Consider the following 14,932-nt stretch of genomic DNA (forward strand, 5'->3'; position numbering starts at 1 on the left):
GGTTTTGGAAGCCAATACATGTTGCACTTTGTTAGTTTAAGTAACTATGTAGATGTTGATTTGACATTAATACAATATATAATTTACAGTGTATGGAAAAAAAAAAGATAAAATTAAATAATCTGTGTTTATTCTGTAAAAGGGCCTTGATGGATACAGATAGACTGGAGCAGATTGTTAAAAATGCTTATGGTGTAAGCTGATACACTGTAAATGAATGATAGCATTAAGACAAAGTTATGTGATGGTGCAAGCCAATCCATGTTTTTGCCTAAGTAGTGATATATGTTGATTTGACATCAATACTGCATTTTATTTACAGTGTATGAAAAAAAAAAAAAAATTAAATAATCTGTGTTTACTCTGTAAGAGGGCCTTGACGGATACAGGTAGACTGGAACAGACTATTAAAAATGCTTATGGAAAATAAGATAAAATTAAATAATCTGTGTTTACTCTGTAAGAGGGCCTTGACGGATACAGGTAGACTGGAACAGACTATTAAAAATGCTTATGGAATAAGCGGATACACTGTAAAATAATGATAGCAAAAGGAAAAGTACTTTGGTTTTGCAAGCCATTCATGCTTTATTTTGTTGTTTTAAGGTAACAAACATATATGTTAATTTGACATAAATGCTGCATATTTTACAGTGTATGGATAAAGATGATATAAAAAATAAAACAAATAAATAGAGCATGAAACAAAAGTGTTAAAAAGTGGACAGGGGTCTGCACGGGCAGAATTAATTTTTATGAAACAGCTCTTTATATATATTTATATAGGTCTGAACGGATAAAATATTATTCTGTGGATACCGCCCTAATGCATGATAAAAAGTTTGTGTGAGTAAAAGTGGAAAGGATCCTCAACAGTGAAAAACATGTGGTGTCATGTTTAAAGTGTGAATGACTGGGTGTATGTTATAAATAGAGTGAGTGCAGGCCTGACTGAGTGCTGTGGATGAAAGAGCTAGCAGTGAAGTGAAATAACGGTTAATATAAGTAAAATAATAATAATAATATATTATTTATATAATAAAGTAATAAGAGATTAAAATTATAGGTAAATGGTATATATAGGTTGAAAGGAGGTTTTTACATCTATATTTTATATCTTAATCCAATGAAAAAATATTTGTGTTTAATACTATTGTAAAGGGAAAAAATAGTGTTACTTGACAAATAGAAAAAAGTGAATTGAAAAAGAAACATTAATTAAGTAAGGAACTGCTTGAAAACCATTTGCAGTGTAGAAAAAGTAATATTAGAGAGAAAATGGTAAGCTTGATGTTTACTTAGCTTGAAAGTTAACTGGAATAAAAGTGTTTTTATTTGTTAATTTTCTAATTTAAAAAAAAAAAAAAAAAAAAAAAAAAAAATGGCTAAATATGATAGAAAAGATTGAATGGAGAAGTAACAGGTGTAGTGAAAAGTCATAGTTGGTATTCTTGTGGAAATATATTCTTGCAGAGATCTAATAAAGAATAAAGTAATCTAATAAAGTAATTGTCATGAAGGGAACATTTGATGTTGCAATGTGTAAAGAAATGGATATTGTAAATAAACCTATATTAAATCAAAAGAAAGAAAAGAAGGATGGATTTGAAGAAAAAAGCATTGGCATTATTAATGAATAAAGGACATATATATGATAGAATGTTAAAGGAAGTTGATAATGGAACAAAATAAAGTGTTAATCTATATTTATCATGCATACTGTAGAAGGTTGATTTCCAATACTCAAGGGCACTGTGGAAATTAAAGGTAAAATGTAAATGAAATGATCAGTAGATATAAAATAGGAAAATTAAAGTAAATCTGACAAATGAGGAAAGATACTAAATGAAAGAAATTTAAAGTATTATCAGAAATAGTATAAGTGTGTAGAGTAAAAAGACAAGTGGCATTGTTTACACAAAGAGGTGAAAAAGAAGATGAGGTAGGAAGATATAAATAAAATAAGAAATAAAAATAAGAAAAACATTAAAAAGAATTAATGAAGCAGAATAAGGAGAGAGTAGAGAGGGAGAGTAAAGAGGAGGTGTCATCTGATGGAGAAATGTGGATATGGGAAAAAAAAAGGATGGCTTAGGCCATTGGCCTTACAATTTCTTAGTTTAATAAAGGTATTAAGGACCTTGGGAGGCTGATCACTTACCCTCAGGCATTCATGGGGCTGGGAGAAGGACTAAGTTGTGGCAATGGAGAAATGAAAGAAATCCTCCAAACCTCTGACCTGTGGACTAACGTTACATGAGGAGGGACTATTTTTGAACATATCATAGCAGTGTGGCAGCCACTGCTTGGACTCTAAAAGCACAGAGAGAAAACTTGGAGACACAGAGAATCCAGTTTTGTTCAAAGACAATAAAACAGAGACTGAGGGAAATCCAGAAGGAGACCCAGGAATGACCACACTGTTTTGAAATGCAAAGTGAATAACAGTGATGACTCTTGTGTTCAGCTACTTTCAGCAATTCCTCCAAAAAACCAGCCTCCTGTACCCATCATAAATGACTTTGCAGCATCACCATCCCAGAAAGAAAACAACTTGATCTGGGAGAGACAAAGAAACGTGCTGGGGACTACAAAACGCCTGGCCACGCCAAGAGAGACTTTTCACTATGTCCATGTACCAGCTCTGTGAGTGAAGGGGGGAGGGTGACAGCAGCCTTTTCAAAGTCCAGTTTATGGTCCAGTTGTAAGATTTGTTAAGAATATGATTCTCTGGACAAGTATTGTTAATTCAATGTATGTCTATAAACAATAAACAAAACCATGACCATATCTATTCTCATATCAAAATCACACTCCTGTTTACTGGTTAGGAAGATATGCATAATTTGAATTAAGCCATTGGATTTAGTGTTCTACAGAAGGGTACAAGTATATTAAAGTGATATTAACTGAATCAAAGCAAATGTATATTAGTGAAATAAATAGTGATGTATAACAAACAATGAATAAGGGGGAAATGTATTAAAGCACAAATTTGTAATGCAAAGTTATCAAAGTGGGAACTTCAGTGTATTATAATATGATCATGAGAAAGATATTCAACTTAAAAAGTGGAAAAAATAAAATATAGGACAAGAAATTGACATACCATCACAGGAAGGTAAATAAGAAGTAGTTAAGAGTATGGTTGAAAATCAGTTAATAGAATAATGACTTAATGTAACTGATTTATTTCCACAGGTCTCTTGTATACTGGAAAAGATTGGGAAGAAAAGGATTTATGGGATATGATGAAAACAAAAAGCTATACAAAGCCAGGGGGATAAATCCATTATGCTTAGGAATAACATTAGACTTATGTGCTAAAGTAAAAATAATTTGTAAATGCAAAGAATAAATGCAGATGATAACAACATGCAAGATAAAGAAGATGTATTAATTGTTAAAAGATGTAGAGAACAAAGTACTAATTGAAGTATCCAATTAATGACATTATAAGGCTAAACAGTTGATATCCAGATCCACATTGCTAACAAATGTTTTCCCAGATGACAAATACTGTAATTGATCTTTGCTTTATATATTTAAGTATTCAAACAGAAGAAATATTTGTATGTTTTTATGAAATTAAACAATATACAATTTGGTATAGGAACAAAGAGGCTTTCAAAATAATGAGGGAATATATATTCAATGTACTGGACAAGTGGGGTTAATTTCTGCTACAATATTATTAAATTAATTGGCAATCATAAAAGATTAAACTTATATAAAAATGAATGATAATTTTATTAATGGTAACAACACAGCAGATTTGGAGGCTAAATAAGCCTCAGAATGCCATACAGAAGTAGTGCTTCTATAGTGCTAATACAAAAGCCTTTCTTAGAAGATAGAAGGAAAAAAAAAACACGCTGGATGTTAGGAATATTTTGTGGCACCTAAAGGGGGACAAATAAAGACATTCGGGACATCTAATGTACACATTGGGGATAAATCATTCTATAGTACAGTAAAATGTTACATTTCCAGATGGGTGGTTTTAAGTTCAAATTAAAAACTGAGATATAAAAGAACTAATTACAATTAAAGATTAAAAAGAGGAAAAATTGGTATTATTCTCCATATGTGAAAAAATGGTTTCAATATTTGAGTACATTTATGGTTGAGTTTCTGTTCAACGGGGTAAAGCTAGTGCCAAACAATAAGGATAAAAAAATATAGAAGAAGTAATCCATAGATCAGCATTTATTTAAAAACAATAAAGTGAATACTGCAACATTAAAGAATAAAGAAAAGACTAAGATGTGTTTACTGTCCTTAATCATAAAAAGTAAACCATCCCTTCAACGTCAAACTCAGCAAAAAATGTGAAAGCATGAAACTGAACTGACTGGATGCTTTGTCTCTTGCAATAACGAGTGACAGACTGCAAACTAACACTGCATGGAATGCTTATTGGTCGACCAATGGCAATACCAATGTCTGCGCAATACTATATAACAAAAATTCATCCCCAAAAAAGGACTTCCTCTGGAACGACTGCAGATGGAGCTTTTGGAACAATTACAAATAAAGATGAGATCTTATATGATAAAACTAACTGTATGCATAAGCTATTTGTGTGCAGGAAAAAGAAAAGGAGCCTGATGAGGAGATGGAGATAAAATGCCATATTGTGCCATGGGATATAGTGGATCTGAGGGTCTTAAGGAGAGAGTGACATAAAACAAGGAGCAGGGAGAGCAGCTCTAACAGCAGGCCAGGGGGAAGGAGCACATCTGATGTCATCTGAGCCATTGCACAGAGTTCCTAAAATACCAGTCGGAGAAGAGGACAACAAAAACACGATACTGAAGAGGAGAGCTGGGGAGAAAAGGAGAACCAAAAACACGATACAGAAGAGGAGAGCTGAGGAAAAGAAAATAATAAAAGACATGAGACAGAAGACAACAATAGAAAAATGAAAAGCAATTCAAGTTTACAAACAGAAAAATAACTAAGTACTGACCACTCAGGGCATATCAAGCAACAACAACAAAGTTAAGAAAAATGTGTAAATGAGAAGAGACTTTCAGGAGCAACAACCAATGAGTGCAAAGCAGTGGAGTTCACAAGCAATACACAGAGACAAAGTTGCTGGTAATGTGTAAAGAACACACAAGGAAAACTTTAAGAAATTAGCCATGGAAATTGAAAAATAAAGCTAATAACCAGTTTGACAATTATCAGCAACATATGGTAAATTCACACGACTACAATCAATAATCAAACTTCTCTTCAATTAACTTTTCACCTATCAGCAAGGATCAGTAACACTTCAGCGAGGACCAGTGACACCAGTGAGAATTTATTCTACAATAATCTCAGGAGGAACAAAATCTAGATAAAATACTGAAGATACCACAACAACAAGGAGACAAGGACATCAAAAGAATATAAAGGACATCAACGGAAGGAAAAAAAAATAAGTTGGACATTTTATGGGAAACAACAAAAAACATAATGAATAGTACAAATGGGTAATTTTCAAAGCTAAGAGAAATTGGTATTAACAATTGCTTATTATGCTCTAAATCATAAAAGGTAGGAATAGTCAAAAGTCGACATGATATTACAGGGGGGTTCGATGTAACAAATTGACAAATTCTGGTTTAAATATCCATTTTATAGGGCATATTTTGGTAAATAGTTAATATTGGGAAAGTTAATAAAAGCATTAAAAGGCAGAATAGAAATTCAAGAAAAACAAATACTAAGGAATATTAAAGCTACAGTAGACCTTATGGAACTAAAGATGAGGGATATTTAAAGGGAATATTCTATAACATAGAACTTGAACAAATCAAATATAAAAATCCAAAAGCTATTATAAATCCTTAATAATTTTGGCTTAAGGTATGGAAAGGGTGGACAATGCTAGTATACAGTAAAAAGAATGTGGGAATCAGATCATAGCACTGGACATATGAAGATCCAACAGTAATGTTAGCAGAATTATTTTGGTTTAATTTTGATTTGATGGGAAATGATAACTTATGGTGGTTTTGCAATTAGAGAAGAAACATATATGTACAAGACTAAGGTTAATTTAAGAAATCATCATGATTATATTGAAGTATATTAAACAAAATACTGAGAAAACAAATTATAAAACTAAAATAGTTTATCCCTAAATTGGTTTGGTTACCATATTAACATATTACCATATGTTACAATTTAAGCAAGAGATGAGATAAAATCATGGTTAGAATAAATATTGATTTAATTTAGAATTACTAAAGTATATCTACTATAATCAACAAAGGTTTATTAAATTTAACTAATGATGTTTTAACAATTTTAGAAAAACAATGAGATTCTACAAAGGGGTATAGTTTTAATGTATGGAGATTAATGTTATGCTAAAAATACAACATAGATATTCATTGAAGCTATCAATAAGCTTAAGAGTTTAGGATAGAAACTGCAACAAATACAGGAAGAAAGAATCTTAATGTGGAATTGGTGTGATTTAAAATTAGGAAAATGGGTGATTTTTTTGTCAAATTCTCACAGACATATTTTTGTATGTCAAATGATTAAAGGTATAGGTTAAAGGATGAATATTATCAAAAGGTAAAGGATGCAAATTATCAGAGGATAAGGATTTGTGATTTTAATTGGATGGATTGTTATTTTATTGTGTACTCCCTATTTTGAAACAAATATTAATGGAAATATCAAGATGAAAAGTTACTTCATATAGGAAATTACAAAGTGCATCAAAAATGGGTTTTGCAAAAGTTAGAAAATGGTAATATTACATCAGAAAAAGATAATGAAAATAATAAGAATTGAAAAGGTATTTGACTAATTTACATTCTTATGATGAATATGGATGTTTTTATGAGCTCTGATTTTACAGCAACAATGACATAATGAAGTATATTCCATGATCATAAAGGTTTATTAATTGAAGGAGTAGGTTCTCTTACTTCTCCAAGAGAAGATGTTTGTTCCACACTCCACCAAAGTGCGGCAGCATGATTTAGTCATTGGTAAAGGGAAAGATGGCTTAGTTGGGCCATTAATTAGCTTAACTTAATTGAACTGGATTATGAAGTTGCACTTTGGGTGAGACTTGTGAAAGTCTCAAAGGGTGGAATGAAGAAGATTTTTTAATTCAGAACTTAATTCAGAACTATATCTTGGGTGAACGTGGTATTGAGATTCAAATGTGTTTTGCAAGTATATATGTCTCATGCTTGTAAGCTGAAGACTAGCAGTCTTAAAGACTGCAATGTATGCAGTGTTTAAAATATGGTAACTGAGAGCAGAGCTAAAAATGCATAGGCTGACATTTAAGGAATTAAGTCACAACACCTGTCAAACATAAAAACATGCTAAAAACAACTACATGGGAGGGGTTTCAACTTTTAGAGAACTGTATATTAGGTTGCATTCTGAAAAGACTCTTTAGTTGCCTGGCCACCAACTCGGCCTTATTGTTGTATGCAATAAAGTCATCTTTTGGCAATGGAACCCTCTGCTGAAAATTATTTTTCATAATCACTACAAAAATCCACAACAGGCAACCCCCTCTTCCGGCTTGCCATATCCCCTCCGTGGCAAAACGTTGCCAAAAACAGCACCAAAAGCTACAACTAACATCTGTCAAAGCTTAAAACAGGAAACTACTCTACAAGGCAAAACCACAAGGCAGGGTTGACAAACGGCAGATAAGGTGCGCACCTGCCTTGTAAGCCCAATTTGTCTGTCGTGTCGAGCGGGTAGCAGTGATAAACATGCTCTATCTGATTCACTGACAGCCTAGATGGACGAAGCAATTATAGCGGGCGAGAAAAAGCCAAATATCAGATGCAACTTCATATGACTGGAGCACAATGCCGTCCGTCTACTTATGTCATGGTCGTGGACCAACACGAAAGTAAAGGAAATATTAGGCAAATGCTCTCTCTCTCTCTCTCTCTCTCTCTCTCTCTCTCTCTCTCTCTCTCTCTCTCTCTCTCTCTCTCTCTCTGTTCTTGAGCATTGCTTTGTTGCAGATTAGTAATTTAATTACTTGTTAGCAACAGTCCTTTGTAGTCATTTTCATCGCAGCATGATGTAGCCTATTAGTTTTTGCATCTCATTAATTGGAGCTTAATGTTGAAGTTGACAGGTAGCAGTGTATGTTGTTATAGGATTTGATTAGATGGTAAGACTCGGTGAACACATTAATTGGGCGTAAAGTCAAGTGAAGTCTTGATTATTTTATTATTTATTTATTTTTTACATGTATGGCTAAAAAGCCTATTGAGGACACAAGCATACCAGTACCCAAAATACCCTAAAAAAGCAATTCTGGTAGTATTGTCTCGCTTTTTGCCCCGCTATGAATTGCAGTGAAATATCTTTAACATCCAATTGAAATTTTGGCACATTCAAATAATAGCTCAGACTCACAAACCCATTACCCATTGAGTGACAGCTACAAATGCTATTGCCATGCAATACAGCTAATACCGTTTCAGCTCGATTGTGAGAATGTTAACAAGAAAATGTATTACCGGTTTGTGCAGAAAATAAAAGCATAGGTTTTATTATTTGATGGAGACCTTTTGACATGCTATCCTCAATCACACTGGGCTCTTTAGCCCGTAGCCCTGTGTTTCTACCCTCCAGTAATCGCATCCGTCCATCACAGTTTCTATGTGTGTGTGTGTGGGCATGCATATTTAATCGTAACAGTAATCCTCTTACCCTTCTACAGTTAAATTTCCAGGCACCAAAACCTACATTGACCCTGAAACTTACGAAGACCCGAACAGGGCTGTCCATCAGTTCGCCAAGGAGCTAGATGCATCTTGCATTAAGATTGAACGGGTTATCGGCGCAGGTGAGCATCTCCTGTCTTCTTTGCTGCCTCACTTTAGTCACCCACCTCTCTCATTTATCACAATGACAGCCAAATATTTACACTCTCGAAAGCGGCCCGAACATCTCTCTGGCCCCTGGTTATTGATAGCGCCGCTGTAGGATTGGTTTATAATTAATATGTCTTCTCTTAAGGCCAGGATGCACATAAATGTATCACCGTTGATGAATTGCCGCCGCATTCCTTTTAGTTACAAACCGTATAAGTGCGTTAGTGTGTCCTCTATATAGCATATCCAATTATCTGGTCTCTCGCTTGCACTCCCCTGTGTACTGATGCATCATATAATGCCGAGTCCTGCCGCCAGCTTGAATGATATGCATTAGGTAACACGGGCGCAGGTAACAGTGTTAAGGTCGGTGCGGATCTCTACGACTCAGCTTGTGGGTGGTTGTGTTCATCGCAGGAGAGTTTGGCGAGGTGTGCAGCGGACGACTGAAGCTGCCGGGAAAGAGGGACGTGTCCGTGGCTATAAAAACGCTGAAAGTAGGCTACACCGAGAAACAGAGGCGGGACTTCCTGTGCGAGGCCAGCATAATGGGCCAGTTCGATCATCCAAACGTGGTCCATCTCGAGGGCGTGGTCACCAGAGGTGAGCAGTTCATATACTACAGTTTTTCAGGGCTTTCATTCAGTTCCTCTAATCCTGGCCATGCATAATGGTGCGGATTCATTTGGCTTAATACTAGCAAATTAGGCTTTGAGAGAGTTAAAATGTTGGCTATTATTGGTCACATATCTTCTCACAATTTAATTCAGCTCAAGTTTTTTTAGTCTAATACATTTTTGTATGAACTACCCAAAAATCCTAATGAAAACTCGACAGTTGTTGAATTGTCTTCAAATTGTTTCTCATTACTGCTTTCGTACAGCGTCTGTTGGCTGCGCTTCACTTTAATAGAGTCTGTTCTTTGCTCTTTCAGGAAAACCAGTCATGATAATAATTGAATACATGGAAAATGGCTCATTAGATGCCTTCCTCAGGGTACGTATAAACCACCCTAGACAATCTGGTCAGTGCACACAATATCATTTCGGTTCCGTTCATTACACAGAGTTTTACCATTTCAAATCCTCGTATCTGGGCACGGATTAAAGATGGATATTCGTGTTTCTCTTCTTGCACAGAAACATGATGGGCAGTTCACCGCGATACAGCTGGTGGGAATGCTGCGCGGCATCGCGGCGGGGATGAGGTACCTGTCTGACATGGGCTACGTCCATCGCGATCTGGCGGCGCGTAACATCCTAGTCAACAGCAATCTCGTATGTAAAGTGTCCGACTTCGGCCTGTCCAGAGTGATTGACGACGATCCCGAGGCTGTCTACACAACGACGGTGAGTCAATTAAGCTGGCGCTGTCTCGCCGTACCCGTCTTAGAAACCCACGCTGCTGTCAGGATAAACAAATCAACTCGTGCATCAAAGAGGAGCGAATATAGATGCTGCCTGCGGCTGCTTGTGGTGAATATGGTGTTGAACAGCTATATGAGGGACTACCAGTATGACCTAAATATTTATATTACAGTATGCGTAAATAGATATCATGGTAACAGTAAATTACACAAGCTCAAAGTTCTCTCTTTTTGGTTAATGCTTTTGCAGAAAGCTGCATATTGTAATGAATGTATATTTTACTTCTAAACAGGGTGGAAAAATTCCAGTTCGGTGGACAGCAATGGAAGCCATCCAGTACCGTAAATTCACATCAGCCAGCGATGTGTGGAGCTACGGGATTGTCATGTGGGAGGTCATGTCCTATGGGGAACGACCTTACTGGGACATGTCCAATCAGGATGTAAGTTGTGCTTTTATAGATACAAAAAGATTAAATGGGTGGAGGGTTTTAAGATGAAGGTTATCATGCCCATCTCAAACTAGATTCATCAGATTTATGTCTGTATCTGTTATCATCACCTATGGCAAAATTACCAGCTAAATATGTGCTCATATTGACTTGTGCATCGACTGTATGCTATGATTGTACATATTTAATTAGTTTCAAGAGATCTCTTAATCTTTGAAATGAGAAAAGGGTGAAATCTATGTTGTTTCCACACCATCAAGCCAGCTGTAGCAGATTGAAAAAGACTCTTGTTAGTTTGTCTCACTTTATAGCCTTGTAAAACTAAAAGTAGTACTAAAATTCGAATCACCGTAACAAGAAGGTAATCTGTGGGTATTCAATTATCTAAACAGGTCTGATGCTTTGAAATTCCAAGGCAGATGCCAATGCATTTGTCAGGAATGACCTTGTTGCATGTTGGTAAAAAATGCTTTAATGGATTTCCGGAAGTGTTTCGCCTTTAGAGTTGCTTTTTGTACATCTTCAACATTTCTAATGAGTTATGATAATGTGAGTGTTCATCATTACCAGAAGTCATTCAATTCAATGATATCTGCTTAGCCATGCAAAACCTTCAAAATGATCCTCAGGCCAAGCTTTTGTCTTGAAGAAATTGGTACAGCAGAGCTCTGTTCATCATTCCCATCACAGCCGTTCATGGTGATCCACTTGAACCGGATTGAAATTCAGATACAGGGCTAATAATATGTGTGAGGAGAAGTGCTGTTAATCCATCGCTGTATGTAGGCACTTGTGTATGCTGCTCTGTTAGGCTTATTCTTTGAATTCAGAATTACACAGGCTTCAACATCCTCAGAGAAGGTAAACAACCCTTATCAGCGAGGCTAATGATGACTTGTAATTCCCGCATTTTAGTCAATTCATAAACCGTCTCACGCACATTGCTCAGTAAACTGGAAAAGACTTTCAATCTAGTCCACAAAGTCTTTTTACATTTTCTTTATGAGTGTTCCCAATGTGTAATACCATTATTAAATATTTTACACTGTTTTTTTACTTTATTATACATCATACCTTTCAAAATAGGGATATTGAGTGTATTTTAAGCCTGGCCAATGTTTTACATGACAACAGTAAAGCACAAACAGCAGTGTTTCCAAATACGCAAAGATACAAAGCACTGCAGACACCCCTATGCGCATCCAAATTTGCAAGTTTGTGTACACGGGTAGTGGGCGGACGTGCTCGCTGAGTCCGCGTGGCGGTGTGCACTAAAAGTTTTAGTAACTTTGCACGCAGCTCAGGATCCTAGGGAATCAGGATGCTGTTCTTGATGTTTGAGTGAGATGTTACAGCTAATACTGCCGCTTTTTATAGGAAGAAGATTATAGAAAGATACAGGAAAATATTTAAGCAGGATGATAACGGGATAGAATAGTAAAATACGGGAGAATCCCGGCAAAAACGGAAGGGTTGACAGCTATGCTATATAAATACAGGTTTGGCTACATGACATTGCTAGCAACATAATTCTTTAAGTTTAATGATGCTAGCCACCCACAGCAGCGATCAACTAGCATAAATGTAAATGTTATTATGTTGTGTTTGAACATGCACCTTAAAGAATTGTTGATACTTGTCATGCCTCAACGCCAGACATTTTTTCTAACTTTTTTGGGGGGAAGCCGAACAACTCCTTGAGGGCTTCTGAAAAAAAGAATATTTACATTTCTTCAACTTTCTCTGTTTTGACACTTTTCTTTCCATAGCTCAAGCCTTGTTTGGAGAGACACGACAAGAATAGCAGATGAGGATTTGGGGAAAATAAACAGTCTGCTTTAGTTATTCCTCTGGAATAGAAGAGGGAAAAGAACGTAGCTCTGGACAACCCAATTCCCAGATTAGTTGACTTATATCGTTTCATCTGTTTATGTGTAGCATGCTTAGTAAAAAAACAGGTGGATTTATTATCTCACGGTCCCGTTACATTCATAAACCCTAGACATGTGGAGCTATTCAACTACACAGACATCCAAGCATCAATGCAATCATCTATGGTTAAGGCCGTAGCCTTGTTAGCTCGGTTAATTACATGGGCTCGTGATGGTATGACGGTCACAGACAGCTGGTGAACAGACCCATCTCGGTGTGCTGGCAGTTTTGGCCAGTTTCAGCAATCGGTGCACTTTCCGTGTGCTCAGGAAACTCTAATAACCGGAGCAAGAATAATCACATCTGGTTAGCCTACTTTTCCTCTGTTGAAGTTCGTAATGCTGGAGGTAAACCACAGAAAGATTTAACCGGCAAAGCTGCTGTTTACAGAGTCCTGATTAAAGGATGAGCAAAATGGAGAGAGGATGTAAAAAGAGAGCTTGAGCTGCAGGAAAGGCTTCGTCTTTGTGTATATTGCAGTCTGGATACTAAACTAAGGTCGTTTGCGTCTCTTTGTCTTTCACCAAACATTTGTGGCACTTTTGTGTACTGTTTTAGCAAAACAACAACAGATAGGTGGACCAGCATATTCATTCATTCTTAGCGAATTCAGCACTGTGCCTTTTTTGTCTCCTTCCTACTTTTTCACACCTTAACTCATTTTTCCATTTCTCACTGTGATCTTGCAGGTCATAAAGGCTATAGAGGAGGGGTATCGTCTTCCAGCCCCCATGGATTGCCCTCCTGGCCTCCATCAGCTTATGCTGGACTGCTGGCAGAAAGACAGAGCCGAGCGACCCAAATTCGACCAGATCGTCGGCATCCTCGACAAAATGATCCGCAATCCCAACACCTTAAAAACGCCAATGGGGACGTGTACGCGGTAAGGATGCCCATTTAGTTTTACACCCGACCATTATCTTTCTTTGCTCAAGGAAAACTGCACTGTTTATGGGACAGATTTGCTTTTATGATGTTTAGAAGTTGAATAGATTTGCTATTATGTTGCTTGCGATGGTTTATACTTTATGCACATGTCTGCAGTCCTTCTATAGAGTCACAAGCACATTCGCGAGAAAAATCCATCTGTCCGGTATTTGATTTACAGATGAAAGATAAATCTGAGTAATCAATAAAACGATACGGCACCCATGCTCTTATGTTCAGTAACAAGGGCTTTAAATCAATTGTCATGATCTGTGCTTGAGACATGTAAGCCTTGTGGGAACTTCAGGCCTTGGTTTAGAATTAATTTAATAAAAGATTCAGTCAAAATGCATGTCACATTACTTTATTTAAACAATAACCTTTAATATGATATAAAAATATTAATTAATTATAGTAATACACAGTTTCCTAAATCTATGATTTCATAAAAAATTTTGAAAATCATAGATTTGTTAAGGTTACGGCATTTGTATATTACGGAGCCCCTAAGGGGACATGGAGCAAAAATTAAATAAAGTTTACATTCGCATGCGCACGTGAAACTATCGCGTGCCCCCGTAAAACTTTCGCTTTCACGTGCATACGCGATAGTTTCACGTGCACGCATGAGAGTTTCACGTGCCCGTGCAAAAGTTTCATGTGAGCATGCAAAACTAAACTATTCTGCAAAAAAAATATTCTGCACATTAAGGTTTTGCGTGAGCACATGAAAGTTTCGCGTGAGCACATGATAATAAACTTTAGATTTTTTTACTCCAATGTCACCTTAGGGGCTCTGTAGTATATTCAGTTGATCAAAAGAAAATTTTTAACCACAGTAAGACATCAAAACTGTACAACTTATGGCAGCACAGTATATGTGAAAATTGGGAAGCTGAAAACTGTAAATATAGCAAGAATTTTTTTAAAACATGAAAAAAAAAACTTATTAAATTTAGGCTGACAGCTAATCAATTTTGGCCCGTTCCCAGTACCAGTACTAAGAAATGGTGGTAGCGGTCGTACAATTTTTGTCATTTTGTCTCCCCAGACCCATAAGTCCACTGCTAGACCAGAACACACCAGATTTCACCTCTTTCCGATTGGTTGGTGAGTGGTTGGAAGCCATCAAGATGGAGAGATACGTAGACAACTTCACAGCCGCCGGATACAGCTCGCTGGACACGGTCGCTAGAATGACTATCGAGTAAGAAAACGTCACCACGAACTTTCCTGTACAGTCACAAAGCTCTATAGTAATGCATTGTCTCACCTCAAGGAAACCTTCTAAGAGTAATTTTCTTAGCTTTCATTCACTATATAAATCTGGCATCTCGCTGAATTTTAATCAGAGCACTTGACTCATACTCATACGCCTTGTCACG

At 36.4% G+C, this 14,932-nt stretch overlaps 1 protein-coding gene across 4 annotated transcripts in view; it reads left to right on the top strand.

Moving 5' to 3' along the window:
• The window catches only part of epha7 (eph receptor A7), a 95,735-nt gene that overhangs the window by 77,650 nt on the left and 3,153 nt on the right, over window positions 1–14,932 (top strand). For 2 of the 4 annotated variants that reach the window (XM_065257075.2, XM_065257076.2), the window contains exons 10-16: window positions 8,717–8,842; window positions 9,288–9,473; window positions 9,805–9,866; window positions 10,010–10,219; window positions 10,530–10,679; window positions 13,310–13,503; window positions 14,599–14,754. In XM_065257075.2, coding sequence (XP_065113147.1) covers window positions 8,717–8,842; window positions 9,288–9,473; window positions 9,805–9,866; window positions 10,010–10,219; window positions 10,530–10,679; window positions 13,310–13,503; window positions 14,599–14,754 — 1,084 coding nt within the window. The remainder of the gene's footprint in view (window positions 1–8,716; window positions 8,843–9,287; window positions 9,474–9,804; window positions 9,867–10,009; window positions 10,220–10,529; window positions 10,680–13,309; window positions 13,504–14,598; window positions 14,755–14,932) is intronic. The other 2 variants (XM_065257077.2, XM_065257078.2) reach the window with 1 other exon arrangement.

This window comes from Paramisgurnus dabryanus, chromosome 12 (genome assembly GCF_030506205.2).
Source record: "Paramisgurnus dabryanus chromosome 12, PD_genome_1.1, whole genome shotgun sequence".
Lineage (NCBI taxonomy): Eukaryota > Metazoa > Chordata > Actinopteri > Cypriniformes > Cobitidae > Paramisgurnus > Paramisgurnus dabryanus.